Source organism: Cyberlindnera jadinii, assembly GCF_001661405.1.
Source record: "Cyberlindnera jadinii NRRL Y-1542 unplaced genomic scaffold CYBJAscaffold_19, whole genome shotgun sequence".
NCBI lineage: Eukaryota > Fungi > Ascomycota > Saccharomycetes > Phaffomycetales > Wickerhamomycetaceae > Williopsis > Williopsis jadinii.
In genome coordinates this window covers 67,832-83,006 of record NW_017963670.1, presented here as the reverse complement: position 1 = coordinate 83,006, position 15,175 = coordinate 67,832, and the positions used below count along the sequence as shown (strand labels likewise).

Below are 15,175 nucleotides of genomic sequence, written 5' to 3'. Positions count from 1 at the left end.
ACTTTATAGCTTATTGATGATCATTTCCGGGTTACTGATGAATTTTCTAAATGTAAACGATAGTTTTAAAAGCATTTTATATTCTGCAAAATGTATAAATTAAAACAAGAGCTATCTTGATTTAATAAAAAGAAAATTTTAATTATGAATAATATTGATAAATATTACATTGATTTAATTTTAAATGACCAAGATAGTCAGTTAAATCTGCTGAATCTACATCTAAGTTATTTACTTCTTTTTGTAAATTAGTTGTCTTGGTTTTGAGTGTCGAAGATCATTAAAACATTATACATATGACCTTCACAAGGAACAGGGGAACTCCCATGCATGTTTCATATATATGAAATCCCGGTGTTGAAGGATTTTTATCTGATATAATCCAATTAGGAAATACACTCCTCAACAGTTTACACATCTAACAGTTTACACATCTAACAGCTCATGGACTGACCAAGATTACGAATCCATTACTGTTCAAATGGTTCTAAGATAAGGACCAATGTGATACATGATCCTATGGACACTAGGCCTCAATAATACCGACCAACTATAGCTCCTGGCAGATCGATAACAGCACATCACCGGTAACTTCAGAGATGTTCTTTACTGGAAACAAAATCGACAGTTTGTGCTCTTTAAAACTCCATTACACCAACATCACTAATCCATCCACATTTACAACTGCCTTGGACACTGCCAAACATAACACCTATGACAAAAACAATCCAGATTATGCCTCTGTGACCCGTTTAATCTGCTCACTGAACAATTAATAACAAGTTTGAACATAGAAGAAACACAATGCGATGAGCTTGTATACCATAGTTGAAGCTTCAACGGTGTCACTAATGTGTCAAGAATCATCCAAACACCCATTATGTCCCATGGCGCTCGATGAGCAAATAGAAAAAAGCGAAAAAATTTCATCGATTCCTCTCTTTCCTCAAACTCTTCTTCTTCTTCAGCTAACTACAAACCCCTGGCTACATTGACCGAATACGTTTCACGAGATGTCTTCCACACCAGTATGAGACATTGCGCTTAGCAATGTGTTTGAAAGTATGGAATTGATTCTCTTCTACCGTGCGCGGGCTCACTCTTACAGGTAATATTAAATCCTTTTGCGTTTTGTAGTTAACGCAGAGTTTTGTAAGTTCAGTTGCTGCTCTTTTCTTCTCCATAGGGTTGTGACTCTACTACATCACTCACATACTTGGAATATGATATAAACGACTTTGACAATATGTGTAGTTTCATCAACGTAGATGAATCCGTTGTGTGTGAAATGTCCCATTGTAACGTGAAAAATTTTCCCTTCTGGTGCATCTAACAAGGTCGGCCGTATATATTGATAAAGACCTGGAAGAACATAATGGCTCCAAGATGTATGATGAATACGTTGTTAAGGAGAGGCAGTGCTTACACACGGTGTCTTCATTCACAACATCCCCCTGATATTTACACTCCCATTGCTCAACCAGTTCTGGCACCAGTTCCTGTCTCTGTCCCGAAGAAGAACAGTTCAAAGAAGTACAAACGACTCAGCAGAAGACGTCGAGGGAAAGTGGATCCAGTATCAAGTGAGGGTATCATCAATCATGACCTTTTATCCATCTCAGAAAGCTACAGTACAATCCTAATACCGGAAGCATTAATCGAGCACTACTATCATCGCGAGAACAGTCGCATTGTGGAGAGTTTGGAAATAATTAAGGTCATCAGCACAGGACATGGCGTTGGCATATGTTCTCTTGAACAAGGTGAAGGTAGAATGATTGTCATGGTGCCCTTCACCACTGTTGGTGATATCGTCAAAGTCAAACTTGGGAGACACCATTCTGTATACGCTGAAGGTGAGATCATGAGTGTGTTGGTACCCTCATCGCTGAGAGACGACTCGTTAATCAGATGTAAAGAATTTGGCAAATGCTCCGGATGTCAATTGCAGATGATTCCGTATCAAGAACAACTTTCATTCAAAACAGAAGTTGTAAGGAATGCATACAGACAGTTTGGTTTTGCTGTTGATGACTTGCCCATTGAAGGAACCGTTGCATCTCCATTGCAATACAACTACAGGACTAAACTAACGCCACACTTTGGTTCTAGAAGGGATAAGATCACACTTGGCTTTGAGTCAAGTGGCACGAGGAGGCTCTTTGACTTGAAACAGTGTTCTATTGCCACTGAAGTATTGAATGGTGCCTTGCAGAATGATAGGGATGAATTAGAAACCATTGTGAAAAAATACAAGAAGAGTGGAACAGTTCTCTTGAGAGATAAGTCTGTAAATGGCATGAGAGGGTATACCACCAATCATACAGAAGTTATCACACAACAGATCCAAGATTACAAATTTCAATTCCCAGCTGGAGAGTTTTTCCAGAATAACAATTCGATTCTACCTGTTCTGCTAGCCCATATAAGGACTTTCTTGAGACCTGGACTGCACAAGACCATTGTTGACACGTATTGTGGATCTGGATTCTTTGGGATTTCTCTAAGCAAAGGAATGGAGAGACTCATTGGGATCGAGATATCTAAAGGCTCACTGGAGTTTGCAACGAGAAACTCACAGTTGAACAATCTTCGCAACGCAGAATTCCTTCTCGGCTCAAGCGAAGAGATATTCAAGGGACTGGACAACGTCGACCCAGGCGAAACAGTCGTGATTCTCGACCCCTCAAGGAAGGGCTCAAACCACGATTATCTGAACCAATTGGCAAAGTTCAAGCCAAGTCTCATTGTGTACGTATCGTGCAATGTACATAGCCAGGCAAGAGACCTACAGTACTTGCTCAACAACACCGAGAATGGAAACCAATACGAGGTTTCAGTCATCAGAGGCTACGACTTCTTCCCACAAACAAAACACGTTGAATGCCTTGCAGTGCTACAATTGAAGCAATGAACAAATAGACACCATAGAAGCTCATCACGTTGTAGAATAGCGTAGGCTTTAATTAGCAAGCAGCCTGCCTCTGCGCATCTTAGCTGCGATGAGCTCGCGCGTAGGCAGCGTAGGCAGCGTAGGCAGCACACACAGCGCAGCGTAGGGAGCGTAGGCAGCACGCGCAGGCAGCGCAGGCCCAAGCGGCCTACCGTCCGCCCACCGCCACGGGCCTGTGAACGGCACTTTGCCAAATTTTTTTGGGCCTGCGTGGGCCAGTTAAGCCAGGCAGAAAGAGATACCGAATCCATCATTCCACCCCCTTTCTCCCCTTTGTAAAGCAGAATCCATTGCTAGATCAAGGAAGGATGGACTTGTCAAAGGACCTATCACAGGTTTCAATTGACCAGCCTGAGGATAAATCGTTCGAACATGGCGACTACGCTGGTGAACTGGAGGATTACGACGATGCCTTATCGCATTCCACCAACTTCTCGTATGCTGAGGAGAAGACCATCAACGACCAAGACGCTAAGATGAGGGCCTTTGAAGAGATTCCACTTCAAAGAGATTCCAGTAAGAAGACGGTGAAGTCGAGACGTTCCTCATCTGCGCTTTTCAGCCATCCACCACCGCCACCAGTGACAAAGCCCAAAATTGCTGTCTCTCCGAAGCTGGTGCCAAAGAAGCCGTTGAAGCTTTCGAATTCTTATAAACTAGGGGGCAGAAATGAAGGTGTTGAGGAACATGACCACGAGACAGACGACATTCCCTCGCCAGAATTGGTTGAGCTGTATGGTCATATCAAGACATGCCGTGAGTTGAGAAAGAAGTACCAGACTGTGTCATACCAATACCCTGAACAGAACCCAAAGAACCAGGACGACTGGCAGATCTACCCTCCACCTCCAAGACCAACCTATGATAACAAAAAGATCCTCCCTGAGTCAGCTCAACCGGATTCAAAGACCTTTGACATTTCTAAATGCCACATTCCACCAGCTGATGAGACCGTGGCTATCGGCAACAACAGCGATGACGTTCTGCAAGTCATTGACTCAGATGGAAAGCCATTGGCCACTGACATTCCGACGTTGAGGGACTATTACATGGATATGGAGAAGATCATCTCCATATCCTCGGATGGGCCTGCTAAATCGTTTGCCTTTAGAAGACTGCAATACCTTGAGGCACGTTGGAACCTGTACTACTTGTTGAACGAATACGAGGAAACAAGTGTCAGCAAGAAAAACCCACATAGAGACTTTTACAACGTTAGAAAGGTCGATACCCACGTTCATCACTCAGCTTGTATGAACCAGAAGCACCTGTTACGGTTCATCAAGCATAAGATTAAGAACTATCCAACTGAAAAGGTTATCTTCAGAGATAACAAAGTGCTGTCTTTGGAAGAGGTTTTCCAGTCTCTTAACTTGACTGCCTATGATCTGTCCATCGATACGTTAGATATGCATGCTCATAAGGATACTTTCCACAGATTTGACAAGTTCAACCTCAAGTACAACCCAATTGGCGAATCCAGATTGAGAGAGATCTTCCTCAAGACTGATAACTACATCCAAGGTCGGTACCTTGCAGACATCACCAAGGAGGTGTTTAGCGATTTGGAGAACTCCAAATACCAGATGTGTGAATATAGAATCTCAGTTTATGGCCGGTCCATCGATGAATGGAGTAAATTGGCTGCTTGGGTAATTGATAACAAGCTACTCAGCAACAACGTCAGATGGCTGGTTCAAGTTCCAAGATTGTACGATGTCTACAAGAAAACTGGGCTGGTTAAAAGTTTCCATGAGATCATTAGAAATTTGTTCCAGCCTTTGTTTGAGGTTAGTATCGATCCTTCAAAGGATCCTAAGTTGTTCGTCTTCTTGCAAAGAGTTATTGGATTCGATTCCGTTGATGATGAGTCTAAGGTGGACAGAAGATTCTTCAAGAAGTATCCAATTCCATCGTTATGGGATGCTCCTCAGAATCCTCCTTACTCCTACTATTTGTACTACCTCTATGCAAACTTGGCCAATTTGAATAGCTACAGAGTCAAGCGTGGGTTCAATACTTTTGTCCTAAGACCACATTCTGGTGAGGCTGGTGATCCAGAGCATCTGATCAGTGCTTACCTAACGTCGGAAGGTATCTCGCACGGTATTCTGTTGAGAAAGATTCCATTTGTTCAATACCTGTACTATTTGGATCAAGTTGGTGTTGCCATGTCGCCATTATCAAACAATGCCCTTTTCCTCACCTATGACAAAAACCCATTCCCTTACTATTTCAAGAGAGGGTTGAACGTTTCGTTATCCACAGATGATCCTCTGCAGTTCTCATACACTAGAGAACCTTTGATTGAAGAGTACTCTGTTGCAGCGCAGATTTATAAGCTTTCCAATGTTGATATGTGTGAATTGGCCAAGAACTCCGTGGTTCAAAGTGGATGGGAGAGATGTATCAAAGAGCACTGGATCGGACAGGATTATTCAAGAGGAGGCATTGAGGGTAATGACGTGGAAAAGACCAACGTTCCTGATATCAGAGTTGCTTATAGAGAGGAGACTTTACAGACAGAGTACGATCTTATCGAGTACTACTCTAGTATGTGTCTTGAAGGTTAGATAAACGTCGTAACTATCGTTTCAGCTGTTTTTATCCGCGTGTGTTTGCTCTCATGTATGTACAAGAAGCTAGAGTTAATCAGTCCATTCTCTAGGGTTTTGTAGCACCTCCAGCAGCTGCTCTTCTCTGGAGCCCTTTTCTGGATGGTGGTCGTACTTCCAGCCTGCAGTGGCTGGTAGTGACATCAAGATACTTTCAACTCTTGAACCTGGGGTTTGTAAGCCGAATTGTGTACCTCTATCCAAAACCAAGTTGAATTCAACGTATCTTCCTCTTCTCAGCTGTTGCCAGTACTTCTCCTCCTGTGTGAATGGCTGGTCTTTTCTCTTTGCTATGGTTGGGACATAGGATGGCAGGAAGGCATCAAAGCAGTCCTCGACAATCTTGAGGATCTCCTCTGGATCTCTGTCGTCAAAGTCATCAAAGAAGATACCACCGATACCACGTGTCTCGTTTCTATGGTTGATGTAGAAGTACTCGTCACACCACTTCTTGTACTTTGGATACAGGGCCGTGTCGTGCTTGTCCAGTGCGTCCTTGTGACACTTGTGGAACAGCTTCGCATCCTCTTCATACAAGTACGAAGGCGTCAAGTCCGCACCACCACCAAACCACCAGGTCTGTGGAGTGCCATCCGGGTTCCATGTCTCAAAGTAACGGTAGTTCAGGTGGGTTGTTGGAGCATGAGGGTTGTGTGGGTGAATAACCATACTGAGGCCGCATGCGTAGAAGGGCACGTTCCCATCCTCCTGAGTCTGCAAGTTCTTGTGATCAGCCCTCATTCTGTCAACAGCCTTTGGAGGAAGCGATCCGTACACAACAGACACATTGACACCGCCCTTCTCAAACGTCTTACCGTTCTCAATCACACACGAGACTCCTCCGCCAAGTTCTTCACCACGACTCCATGAATCTGCATGGAATTTGGCACCGTCCTCCGGCTCCAGGGTCTCCAAGCCCTTGGTGATCTCCTGCTGTTTACGGCGAACAAGTGCCTCCATTCTCTCACGGATTGGCGCGTGCTCCTTGCTGGTCTTCTGAAACGACATCTCTCTCTAATTGTTCAACGATTGTTGCTCTTTTGTTGTTGATTCAAGCGCTGGGACATTTGGTAGCGACGGAGGATTTTGTCCGCCTTTTTAAGCTTAAATTTTCGAAACTTTATCAGGCGATTTTGCTCTCCCCGGCAACGCGAGCAAAGTCATCACCTGAAAAACGTCGCAGTGCTCATCGTCGATGCTTAAACGAGCACAAGTTCTGGATGCGGATCACCAGTTACAGTGGCCTGTGGCCTGTGTGATGGATGCTACAGGCTGTTGAGAGGGCTTTGGTTTTGTTCGTTTAAAGTGTCATCATTTATTTTACGATTTGTGGCTTCATAAGTCACCTGTAACGGCGCTGATATATGTAGTCTTTGTTCTTTTTAAATGCTGTAGACGGACTTCTTCATCTGCTCCAGCTTCTCACGCTTACTCTCTCTTCTCACACGGTTGTACAGCAACACGTTCTCGTCGAATATGAAATCGACAATCACCATGATCCAGGAGTCGTGTTTCGGCAAGGGCTCGTAAAACTCACTGGCGATTCTGTTGAGCTCGTATAGCTTGCTCCATGCAATGTATGGGAAATCGTGGTGCTCGTTGTGGAGACCAACGTTCCAGGTGAAGAAGTTCAAGATCCCGTAGTAGGAGTACGTCTCAGGTGGTGGGGCATCGGTGTGACGGTCATAGTGCTCTGGTGGGTCCAGAATGTAGTGCTCTGCGATGAAGTGTCCTGAACATGGGTGCAAGGAGCCCGCTAAGAATGAGGAGAACAGAAAGTACAGGAACGACTTGAACCCCCAGTATTTGATGATGAGGTAGTCCACGAGAAACTGCACAATGACGTTCAACAGATGGATATAGGTGAATTTGATCTGAGTGATGAACATCGGTCTCAAGGCGTAGAAGAAGATTTGGAACGTTGCAAAAAAGGCCTTACCCAGAACGTTACTCAGGACCGCGGCCTCGTAGTATGTTGGGAGATCGGTGTCCAACACCTCATCTCCTTGGTACTTATGGTGGAGCTGGTGATAAGGCTGGAAGGAAGCCGAGTATGGGATTCCAATAGGTATGTTCGTGAATATGGCAAACAGCTTGTTGTACAGTGGTTTCTTGAAGGCCAAGTTGTGGCTGAGCTCATGGATCGCAAGAAAAACGTTCTGGTTGGCAGTGGCACCAATGATATAGGACAAGAGGAAGAATCTCCAGGAGAAGAAGCTCTTATCCCTCAGATAGTAAGCAATGGACAACTGTAACGCAACGACACCGCACACGATATACTTGGTCAGAGGTTCAGGCCCACATAGCTTGGTCACGTGCGGGTACTTCTTCAAGATCTCCTTTCTGCGCTGAGCATGTGGTTCCTCAGTATCAGTCCAATAGAAGTCGTTCAGCTTCTCGATAGGTGCATCCGATGGAGGCGACTCCACATGTATCTGTTCTGCCGGGTTCTTTCTGTGTATAATGGTCGTCATCGTGGTGATGGAGGAAGCTGTTATCACCTTCTTAAGTGAGCTGAACCGAAAAAGACACCAAGGTGCGTACCGTACGTATATGAGACGAAGAGTTCGCTATGAGATCTTCAAGTAGACAACTCTGCAAGCCTTGCACAAACCTGCTGAAATGACTGTTGCTCGAATTTGTTATAGCCCACAGGAATGATACTGGCGGATGAGGAGCGATTTGTTTATGAAAAGACTTCGCAAACTTGGCCGTTTTTTGTTAAATTTGTAAGATCGATGAGCCGATTTCAGTTTCTTATGGGAAACACGAGATCTGACGCCCTTATTCGTTTAAAAAAAGAAAATGGCATTCTCGGACACATTTTTCCTCAGGCCAGCACTAAACGAGATACAAACGAACAGTCTAATGGCACCATAGTGTGATGTTTGGTTCTGGAGATGGCGAGGGTTGTGCCTGATCAGTTCAATTGGTGTTATAACGGTTTATTCTGTGTTATACAAATGGGTTTCGGCTCCACGTGGTGCCCAATGGTGGTGGTGCCACTTGGGAAACACCAATTTTCTAAGATCTCGAACAAAGCTCGCGTGGCGTAATGGCAACGCGTCTGACTTCTAATCAGAAGATTCTGGGTTCGACCCCCAGCGTGAGTGCTTTGTTTTTTATTTTTTCTCATTTGAAGCTTCTGGCACGTGATCAGAGCGTGAGATTCACTACAATCGTCGACATATGGACAGTTTCAATACGTCAATATGAACCAATTGTAACGCAATAGACCGTTTCGCTAGTGTGAGCGTATGTGACGTTCACACAGTTTAATCTACACGAGAGATCGGATCGCTGTCATCGCTGTCATCGTCAAAGTCGTACATTGTTTATTATTTCCACCGTTTGCACTGTCAAATCGTCACAAGACAAGGTCAGACAACTCTCATCAGTCCTTGAGCTTTGCATAACCTTTCGTAATTGTTTTCTCCACACCCATTCTTTTCTTCTCTAATGTGTTTAGCAAATCCCTAACAACAACTCCAGGTTCTTCTCTTGCTTCCCTGAATCGTGTACTGATGTCATTGGCTGGGGATTTTGAGGATCCGCCTCCCGAGTTCATCCAATCGTACTTCTTCTTCTTACCAGTCATCATGGCAACAGTGGCATTTGTAGCCTTGTGTTGAATTTCCTCGGTGGCCTCCTTTTCGGGGCCTTCATTGACACCACTTTTTTTCTTTCTCTCTTGTCTTTTATCCTCCTGAGACTTTGCCTTCATGTTGAGATCTCGAAGTGCAATGCTCAGTTCAGATCTTCTCTTGCTCTTCACGGAACGGCGTCTATGTCTCGAAAGAATGATAGCTCCAGTTATGATATTCTTCACCCACTCCTCCGTGGCATATGTTATTAGACCAATCAACGATGGGTCAAGTTGAGAAGAGTGCTTGAGGCCATTGGCTGATAGCACTTTACCCATAAACCAGTTAACCTGCTGTGGGTCCAGAAACGGAGTGTCCACAATCACTGGTCCTTTTGGTATTGAATCCTCCTCTGCAGCTTTCTTAGCAAGGATTGTCGAGTTCAACAACGCCTCTTCCGCTTTTAAATCGACACCAGCGGACACCAGTGCGTCGGATAGTTTATCAGGATCACCTCCAGACGGTTTTGTATTGGCGCTATTCTCGTTGTTTGTATTACTATTGCTGCCAGCGTTGGTGCTGTTTGCAGCGTCGTTGTTGGCGGTACTGTTATTGTTCGTTGCACCATTTGCCGTCGAACCCTCCTGTTTAATTTGCGCTTGAGAAGGTGACGGCTCTTGTTTTGCAGCCGTTAGCTGCGACTGTATCTGTTGTTCTTTACTCTCTGACGATGCTGGGACACTAATGTCGGCCTGCAGTTCAATCGACATGAGTGTAGGTGTATCCATTGCCGATACAGACGCTGAAGGCAAATTCGACGGAATGTGTAGCAGCGAATCACCGCCTTCAATCGCAGCCAGCGAAGAGTCTATGTCCCCCTCGAGGATGTCATCCACCGAGGGTGTTCCATGGGAGCTAATGCCAACTTTGGCTCTCTTAGAATCCCCTCCTTCCTGTGGCTCTGAAGGTTGTCTCTTTAGGGGAGAACTTGATTGGCTCATTGTCTGTCTGTCTGTCTGTCTGTCTGTTGGCCAGTGAACCTCTGTGCTGTCTTCTATAAAAAGGCGGGCCTCTTGGTTGAGTCAGTGGTTAATCAATGTACCAGAGCCCTCACACGGAACAGTCTCACGCTTCTCAAGCAGAGCAATCAAGCAAATACACGCAAACGAAGAGGTGCTCTCTTCCCTTTGTCAATGTGTTGATGGAAGCTTTGTTCCGTTTCCCTTGCCAACAACAACAACAACAACAACAACAAATCGCCCACAAAGGCCCAGCGCCGCCAAAAAGGACCGAAAAAGAAAAAGGCACAGCGAGCCGCGAAAATTGCCTCTTTGGTCCTCGAGAGAAAAATTTCCAAAGCGAGCCGCCCATAGCCATCAAAAATTGCAAAAACAAGCACAGAAAGCTCATCTCATCTCATCGCTTCTCGGTGCTGTATACTAAACGCTGTGGAAGCCATAGGGGAAAATGTCGTCCAAACCGAAATTCATCACGTTCCAGGGGTCGAGAAACCTGCGCCATCGCTTTGTGCTGGCGACGCTGCTGGGGAAGCCTATAAAGATTGAAAAGATCCGGTCAGATGACCTGAATCCGGGTCTCAGGGACTATGAGGTTTCCTTCCTCAGGCTGTTGGAAGCCGTCACGAACGGGTGTCGTATTGAGATCTCATACACAGGTACCTCTGTGATCTACTACCCCGGCATCATCACGGGCGGTGCCATCACGCACAACTGCAACTCTGAGAAGTCCATAGGCTACTACATGGAGCCGATGCTGTTCTTAGCGCCGTTCTCGAAGAAGAAGTTCCAAATAGTGTTCAGAGGTATAACCGGGCTCAAAGGTGACACGAGCATCGAAGGGTTGAGATGGGGAATCCTGCCATTGATGGAAAAGTTTGGTGTTCGAGAAGCCGCTATCCACACAGTTAAGAGAGGCTGTCCACCTATAGGTGAAGGTGAAGTGCACTTGGTTGTGGATACGCTGCTGTCGCAGCCTCTGACCATGCACGCGCTGGAGATTCCCAAGATCAATGCTATAAGAGGTGTTGCCTTCTGCGCCAGAGTCTCACCAAGTATGGCCAACCGTATGATCGACAGTGCAAGGGATGTCTTGAGACCCGTGGGCTGTGAGGTGAACATCACTGCTGATGTTTGGAGAGGTGAAAACTCTGGTAAATCTCCTGGCTTCGGAATCGTACTCGTTGCGGAGACCAAGAAGGGATGGAGGTACTACAGCGAGGAGATTGGTGAAGCTGGTGAAGTACCAGAAGATTTGGGCACCAAGGTTGCGTACGAATTACTGGAACAGGTTTCGCATTCTGGTGTTGTGTGCAAGAGTCAACTCGCAATGGCACTGACATACATGGTTATTGGAAAGGAGGACATTGGAAGACTCGTCATCAAGAAGGATCAAATAGACGAGGACCTTGTATGGCTGCTGAGAGATATCAAGCACGTTTTCGGAACAGAGGTTTTCTTAAAAGAGGATGAAGACGATACGTTCATCGCCACTGTGAAAGGTGTTGGATTCGTCAATACGAGTAAGAAGATTGCATAGAATTGATACAATGTACATTAATACAACAGAGATATATGTATGTGTGTGTTTTGTTTCCTCTTTCCTGTGTAGTCAGTCTATGTGTGTGTTTTGTTTCCTCTTTCCTGTGTAGTCAGTCTATGTGTGTCTTGACAGGGGCATGTCATGGAGAGCATTGATCAGCTGTCCCCAGTTATTCGAATGGAGCTCTGAATATTTCATCTTCGTTCTGCTCCATTCCTGGAACACCTTTGTCAATTGGAACTGGGTCTCTTGGAACATGACGTATTCCGTGAGAACAGTCTCCTTTATTAGCCAATCTCTGTTGGTCTGTTCAGCAATCTCCTTTGTATCTTTGGAGATTGCCTCTTGTAGTTTATCGATATCCATTCCCTTGACATCAGCCTTGCCGTTCAACTCTTGTAACCTCTCCTTGTTTGATTCCAATCTCTTCGACAATTGCTCAATCTGATTCCCACCGAGCCTTCTGTATCTGTCAAAGAGAGATTTCATCGATAACAAAACGTCTGCAAATTTCTTGAAATCCTCAGTGGTGTCTTTAACGATCTCATTGCACTGGTCTTCTATGAGTGATCTCGTAGAATCGACGTGCTTGCCAACTATTTTCAAATCGTCACTGATAATGGCAACGTCAACTTGATCAATTTGATACATTCCAGGCAATGCTGTGTTGAAATCTTGGAGGATTTTCTGGAACTTATCTTCATCTTGCGCCACTTGACGGGATCTGACCTCTATTCTCTCAATCAGCACTGCCAATTTGCTCCATCTGTCCAGGCTCGTTTGTAGATCCTTCTCAACGTCGTCCCACATATCCAAGTATGAGTCTTCCCATAGTGCCTGGAACTCCCTTGAGCTCTTCTTATCTTTGAACTCCTCAGTGGAGTCGTACTGTGCTTGCTTTCTCCAGCTAGATAGATCTGTTGGAACTGTCAAGAACATCAACACCAGTGGTTCTTTATTCAACACTGGGTGCTTCATCAACAGGTTCATAAACCTGGCAAGACCCTTACGTCTTCTCTCCAAGAACAGAGAGTCACCATTGGAGGCCAATTTCTTCGGAGGCAAGTCTGGGATCATCCTAAACGGATACTTCATCAGCAACACCTCCAACAGCCATACAAAATCCGAATACCTTCTAACAACCTTGCGACTATTAGTGGAGTCTGAATCTGGCAAGGGGACGAGGTGCTGAATCGCATAGTTTGTGTGTTTGAAGAGGATTCCTTCCTTTTCTGGTATCTCCTCCACAGTGATGATGTCATTGGACAAGGCCTTGTAGCTGCTTCTAATGCCATTGGACCAATTGACGAAATCCAAAGCGGCCACGTTATCATGCTCCGATGAAGCGTTGTGGCCATCGCTATCGTCAAGGATATCTTGTTCCTGCCATGCCTGCGACGATATCGCGTCACTTTCACCTGTGCTCCAAGGATCCTCTGGTGAATACAGCCTGCTCATAGCTCTCACACTGTCTTTCTCTATCAACCAGGGTCGACGTTTGTTGAATTGAAGTGGTTTTAGAAGGGGGGAGGCTTTTGTTTTAGCCTGTTTTCTTGATGTAGGAATTATCGGTGTGCACTTGACAAAATTGAAACCCACCTCAACATGGGAGAGAAGCCCTCTGCTCAAAGCAATTGGCTACGAATCACCTTCTATGAGAGGATATATACAAAATATTGGTGTGTGACTCTATACGATTGTCTATGTAGCAAGAATTTCGCATGTAATGGCCCTACAGCTTAGCCCTACAGCTTAGTTCTCATCTCCTGTCTTCTCAGCTGCGCTGCTCTCTTATCGAATGCCTTTATCACCAAATCGCTGACGCTGTTGGCAAACAGCGAGCTCATCTTGTTGTAGAAGTCAGATTTGAACTTGTACTTCAGCTCCAGCTCCATATCACACGAGTTCTTTCTCGCATTGGGTAAAATGGTCCATTTGGTGTAGAGATGCTCGAAGAGCGAGTGTGTGACGCTCTCAGCAATCACGAGGTGATGCGGTTCACAGTGTAAGTTACACACGAACTCCTCCTCGACGTGTCGCCATCCAACCCGCAGTCCACCTTCCACTGGTGTCTGGGTGGTTTCGTCGTACTTGTTGATGAACGATCTCGTGCAATAAGGTATGAACTCGTGGTACGCGTTGACATCGGACACAACTCTATAGAACAGCTCGGGAGGATGATTCAGGGTCCGTTTGAAAATATGCGATTGTGAGGACTTCAGCAGCCCTTGTAGAGCATGGATGTGCCTTCTCTGGATCATCTTTGCCTCCTTTGCCACCTATTCGACAACCTCAATACGTCTCGCTGTGGAAGTGTGGATGGGCTCGGCAGGCCCTCCCCAGCAATTTTTCAGCGGGCTCCGTTCTCCGGGCTGGGAAATTAGAGAGAGACGGCCTCCCTTCTCGTAGACACAGCAGGACGCTTAATCAGTGGCAACAGGAACAATGTCAATTGATATCAAATGGGAGAATTTAGCAGACGACACACAGATTGTTGATTCTGTTGTGGATGCTCTGAACTCACAGCTTGAGAGTGTTCAATTGCCCGACTATTTGCAGAATGTCCGTGCCACGAGGTTCTCATTAGGGCATATACCCCCCAATATCACAATAAGACACATTGGGGATCCCTTTCCGGAGTTCTCGAGTGACGAGCCTGGTGTGGGCTCTAGAAGGGTCGACCAGGGCTCGAACACCTCCGAGGTTGATACCAATGACGTCCATATTACCGAGGAAGACGAGAGAACCAAGGGAATACAGTTCCTGGTTGAGCTGGAGTATAAAGGGGACATGTGGATTGAGCTCCAGGTGGACCTCCTGCTGAACTACCCATCTCCCGGCTTCATCAAGCTACCAGTGAAACTAAAGATTGTGGACTTGGGAATCCACTCGTTGGCTGTGATTGCACACCTTGACCATCAGGTCTATATAAGCTTCCTCTGCGACGTCAATGACGACGAGTTTGACGATATACTGAAGAACCCAACAGCATCAAGGGGAAAGCGAATCGATATCATACGGAGTATGCACATCGAGAGCGAGATTGGAGACGATCTTGACGGCTCTGTGCTGCGCAACGTGGGTAAAGTAGAGAAGTTCCTTGTTGAGATGATGCGTGGGCTACTACGAGATGAGCTTGGTTGGCCAGGCTGGATCCACCTAGACTTTAGGGATGATGACGACGACGACGACGAAGATCAGGAGCAGGAGGCCGCACCAACCCAGGATGGACAGCACGAAGACCTACACGACGACGCCAGCGATACAACACGGTGAGAACCCACCTCCGCTTCCGGCGTGCTGTGTTCTAATCGCCGACTATTAAACACTTTAAAACACCCTAAAACATGACAAGCAAAACGGAAACTCGGCAGCACATGACTCTACATCCTACGCTTATCAGATCTGGAACATGAGGGCATGTGTATGGCTCCAATCTACGCCATAAAAAGTTTTGTTTTCCA

General features: G+C 45.7%; 9 protein-coding genes and 1 non-coding gene across 10 annotated transcripts in view; 5 read left to right on the top strand and 5 right to left on the bottom strand.

Annotated features, from left to right (window-relative positions):
- HXT2 (hexose transporter HXT2) overlaps nucleotides 1–284 on the top strand; it is a gene marked incomplete at both ends in the record, with an annotated part of 2,383 nt that extends 2,099 nt beyond the window's left edge. Inside the window, one exon of the mRNA XM_020217551.1 lies at nucleotides 253–284. Coding sequence (XP_020068224.1) covers nucleotides 253–284 — 32 coding nt within the window. The remainder of the gene's footprint in view (nucleotides 1–252) is intronic.
- A 1,091-nt stretch (nucleotides 285–1,375) lies between these two features.
- Nucleotides 1,376–5,526, top strand: CYBJADRAFT_175320 (AMP deaminase; the record flags this gene model as incomplete). The annotated part of the gene is made up of 2 exons (XM_020216684.1): nucleotides 1,376–2,893; nucleotides 3,235–5,526. 2 exons carry the CDS (start codon nucleotides 1,376–1,378, stop codon nucleotides 5,524–5,526), a joined length of 3,810 nt encoding a protein of 1,269 aa, XP_020068223.1.
- Nucleotides 5,527–5,563: 37 nt separating this feature from the next.
- HEM13 (coproporphyrinogen oxidase) lies at nucleotides 5,564–6,763 on the bottom strand. Its single transcript, XM_020217683.1, has 2 exons — nucleotides 6,459–6,763; nucleotides 5,564–6,404 (listed from the first exon to the last, which is right to left on the bottom strand). Exons 1-2 carry the CDS (start codon nucleotides 6,574–6,576, stop codon nucleotides 5,602–5,604), a joined length of 921 nt encoding a protein of 306 aa, XP_020068222.1. The 5' UTR covers nucleotides 6,577–6,763; the 3' UTR covers nucleotides 5,564–5,601.
- A 153-nt stretch (nucleotides 6,764–6,916) lies between these two features.
- Nucleotides 6,917–8,398, bottom strand: CYBJADRAFT_195288 (sphingolipid delta(4)-desaturase family protein). The gene has a single exon (XM_020217550.1). The coding sequence runs from the start codon at nucleotides 8,040–8,042 to the stop codon at nucleotides 6,951–6,953; it is 1,092 nt and encodes a 363-aa protein (XP_020068221.1). The 5' UTR covers nucleotides 8,043–8,398; the 3' UTR covers nucleotides 6,917–6,950.
- Nucleotides 8,399–8,609: 211 nt separating this feature from the next.
- On the top strand, nucleotides 8,610–8,681 carry CYBJADRAFT_t143. The gene has a single exon. It is a non-coding gene; the product is annotated as a tRNA-Arg (tRNA).
- A 79-nt stretch (nucleotides 8,682–8,760) lies between these two features.
- TAF4 (Taf4p) lies at nucleotides 8,761–10,429 on the bottom strand. Its single transcript, XM_020215854.1, has one exon. It carries the CDS (start codon nucleotides 10,151–10,153, stop codon nucleotides 8,963–8,965), a length of 1,191 nt encoding a protein of 396 aa, XP_020068220.1. The 5' UTR covers nucleotides 10,154–10,429; the 3' UTR covers nucleotides 8,761–8,962.
- Nucleotides 10,430–10,588: 159 nt separating this feature from the next.
- RCL1 (rRNA-processing endoribonuclease) lies at nucleotides 10,589–11,958 on the top strand. Its single transcript, XM_020215853.1, has 2 exons — nucleotides 10,589–11,789; nucleotides 11,830–11,958. Exon 1 carries the CDS (start codon nucleotides 10,620–10,622, stop codon nucleotides 11,706–11,708), a length of 1,089 nt encoding a protein of 362 aa, XP_020068219.1. The 5' UTR covers nucleotides 10,589–10,619; the 3' UTR covers nucleotides 11,709–11,789; nucleotides 11,830–11,958.
- On the bottom strand, nucleotides 11,819–13,232 carry MVP1 (Mvp1p). Its single transcript, XM_020215852.1, has one exon. It carries the CDS (start codon nucleotides 13,167–13,169, stop codon nucleotides 11,826–11,828), a length of 1,344 nt encoding a protein of 447 aa, XP_020068218.1. The 5' UTR covers nucleotides 13,170–13,232; the 3' UTR covers nucleotides 11,819–11,825.
- A 125-nt stretch (nucleotides 13,233–13,357) lies between these two features.
- On the bottom strand, nucleotides 13,358–14,001 carry COQ10 (ubiquinone-binding protein COQ10). Its single transcript, XM_020217429.1, has 2 exons — nucleotides 13,454–14,001; nucleotides 13,358–13,424 (listed from the first exon to the last, which is right to left on the bottom strand). Exon 1 carries the CDS (start codon nucleotides 13,970–13,972, stop codon nucleotides 13,457–13,459), a length of 516 nt encoding a protein of 171 aa, XP_020068217.1. The 5' UTR covers nucleotides 13,973–14,001; the 3' UTR covers nucleotides 13,358–13,424; nucleotides 13,454–13,456.
- Nucleotides 14,002–14,156: 155 nt separating this feature from the next.
- MDM12 (ERMES complex subunit MDM12) lies at nucleotides 14,157–14,894 on the top strand (the record flags this gene model as incomplete). Its single annotated transcript, XM_020212328.1, has 1 exon — nucleotides 14,157–14,894. A coding segment is annotated over one exon (738 nt), but the record flags the coding sequence as incomplete, so codon positions are not given.
- Nucleotides 14,895–15,175: the final 281 nt, after the last annotated feature.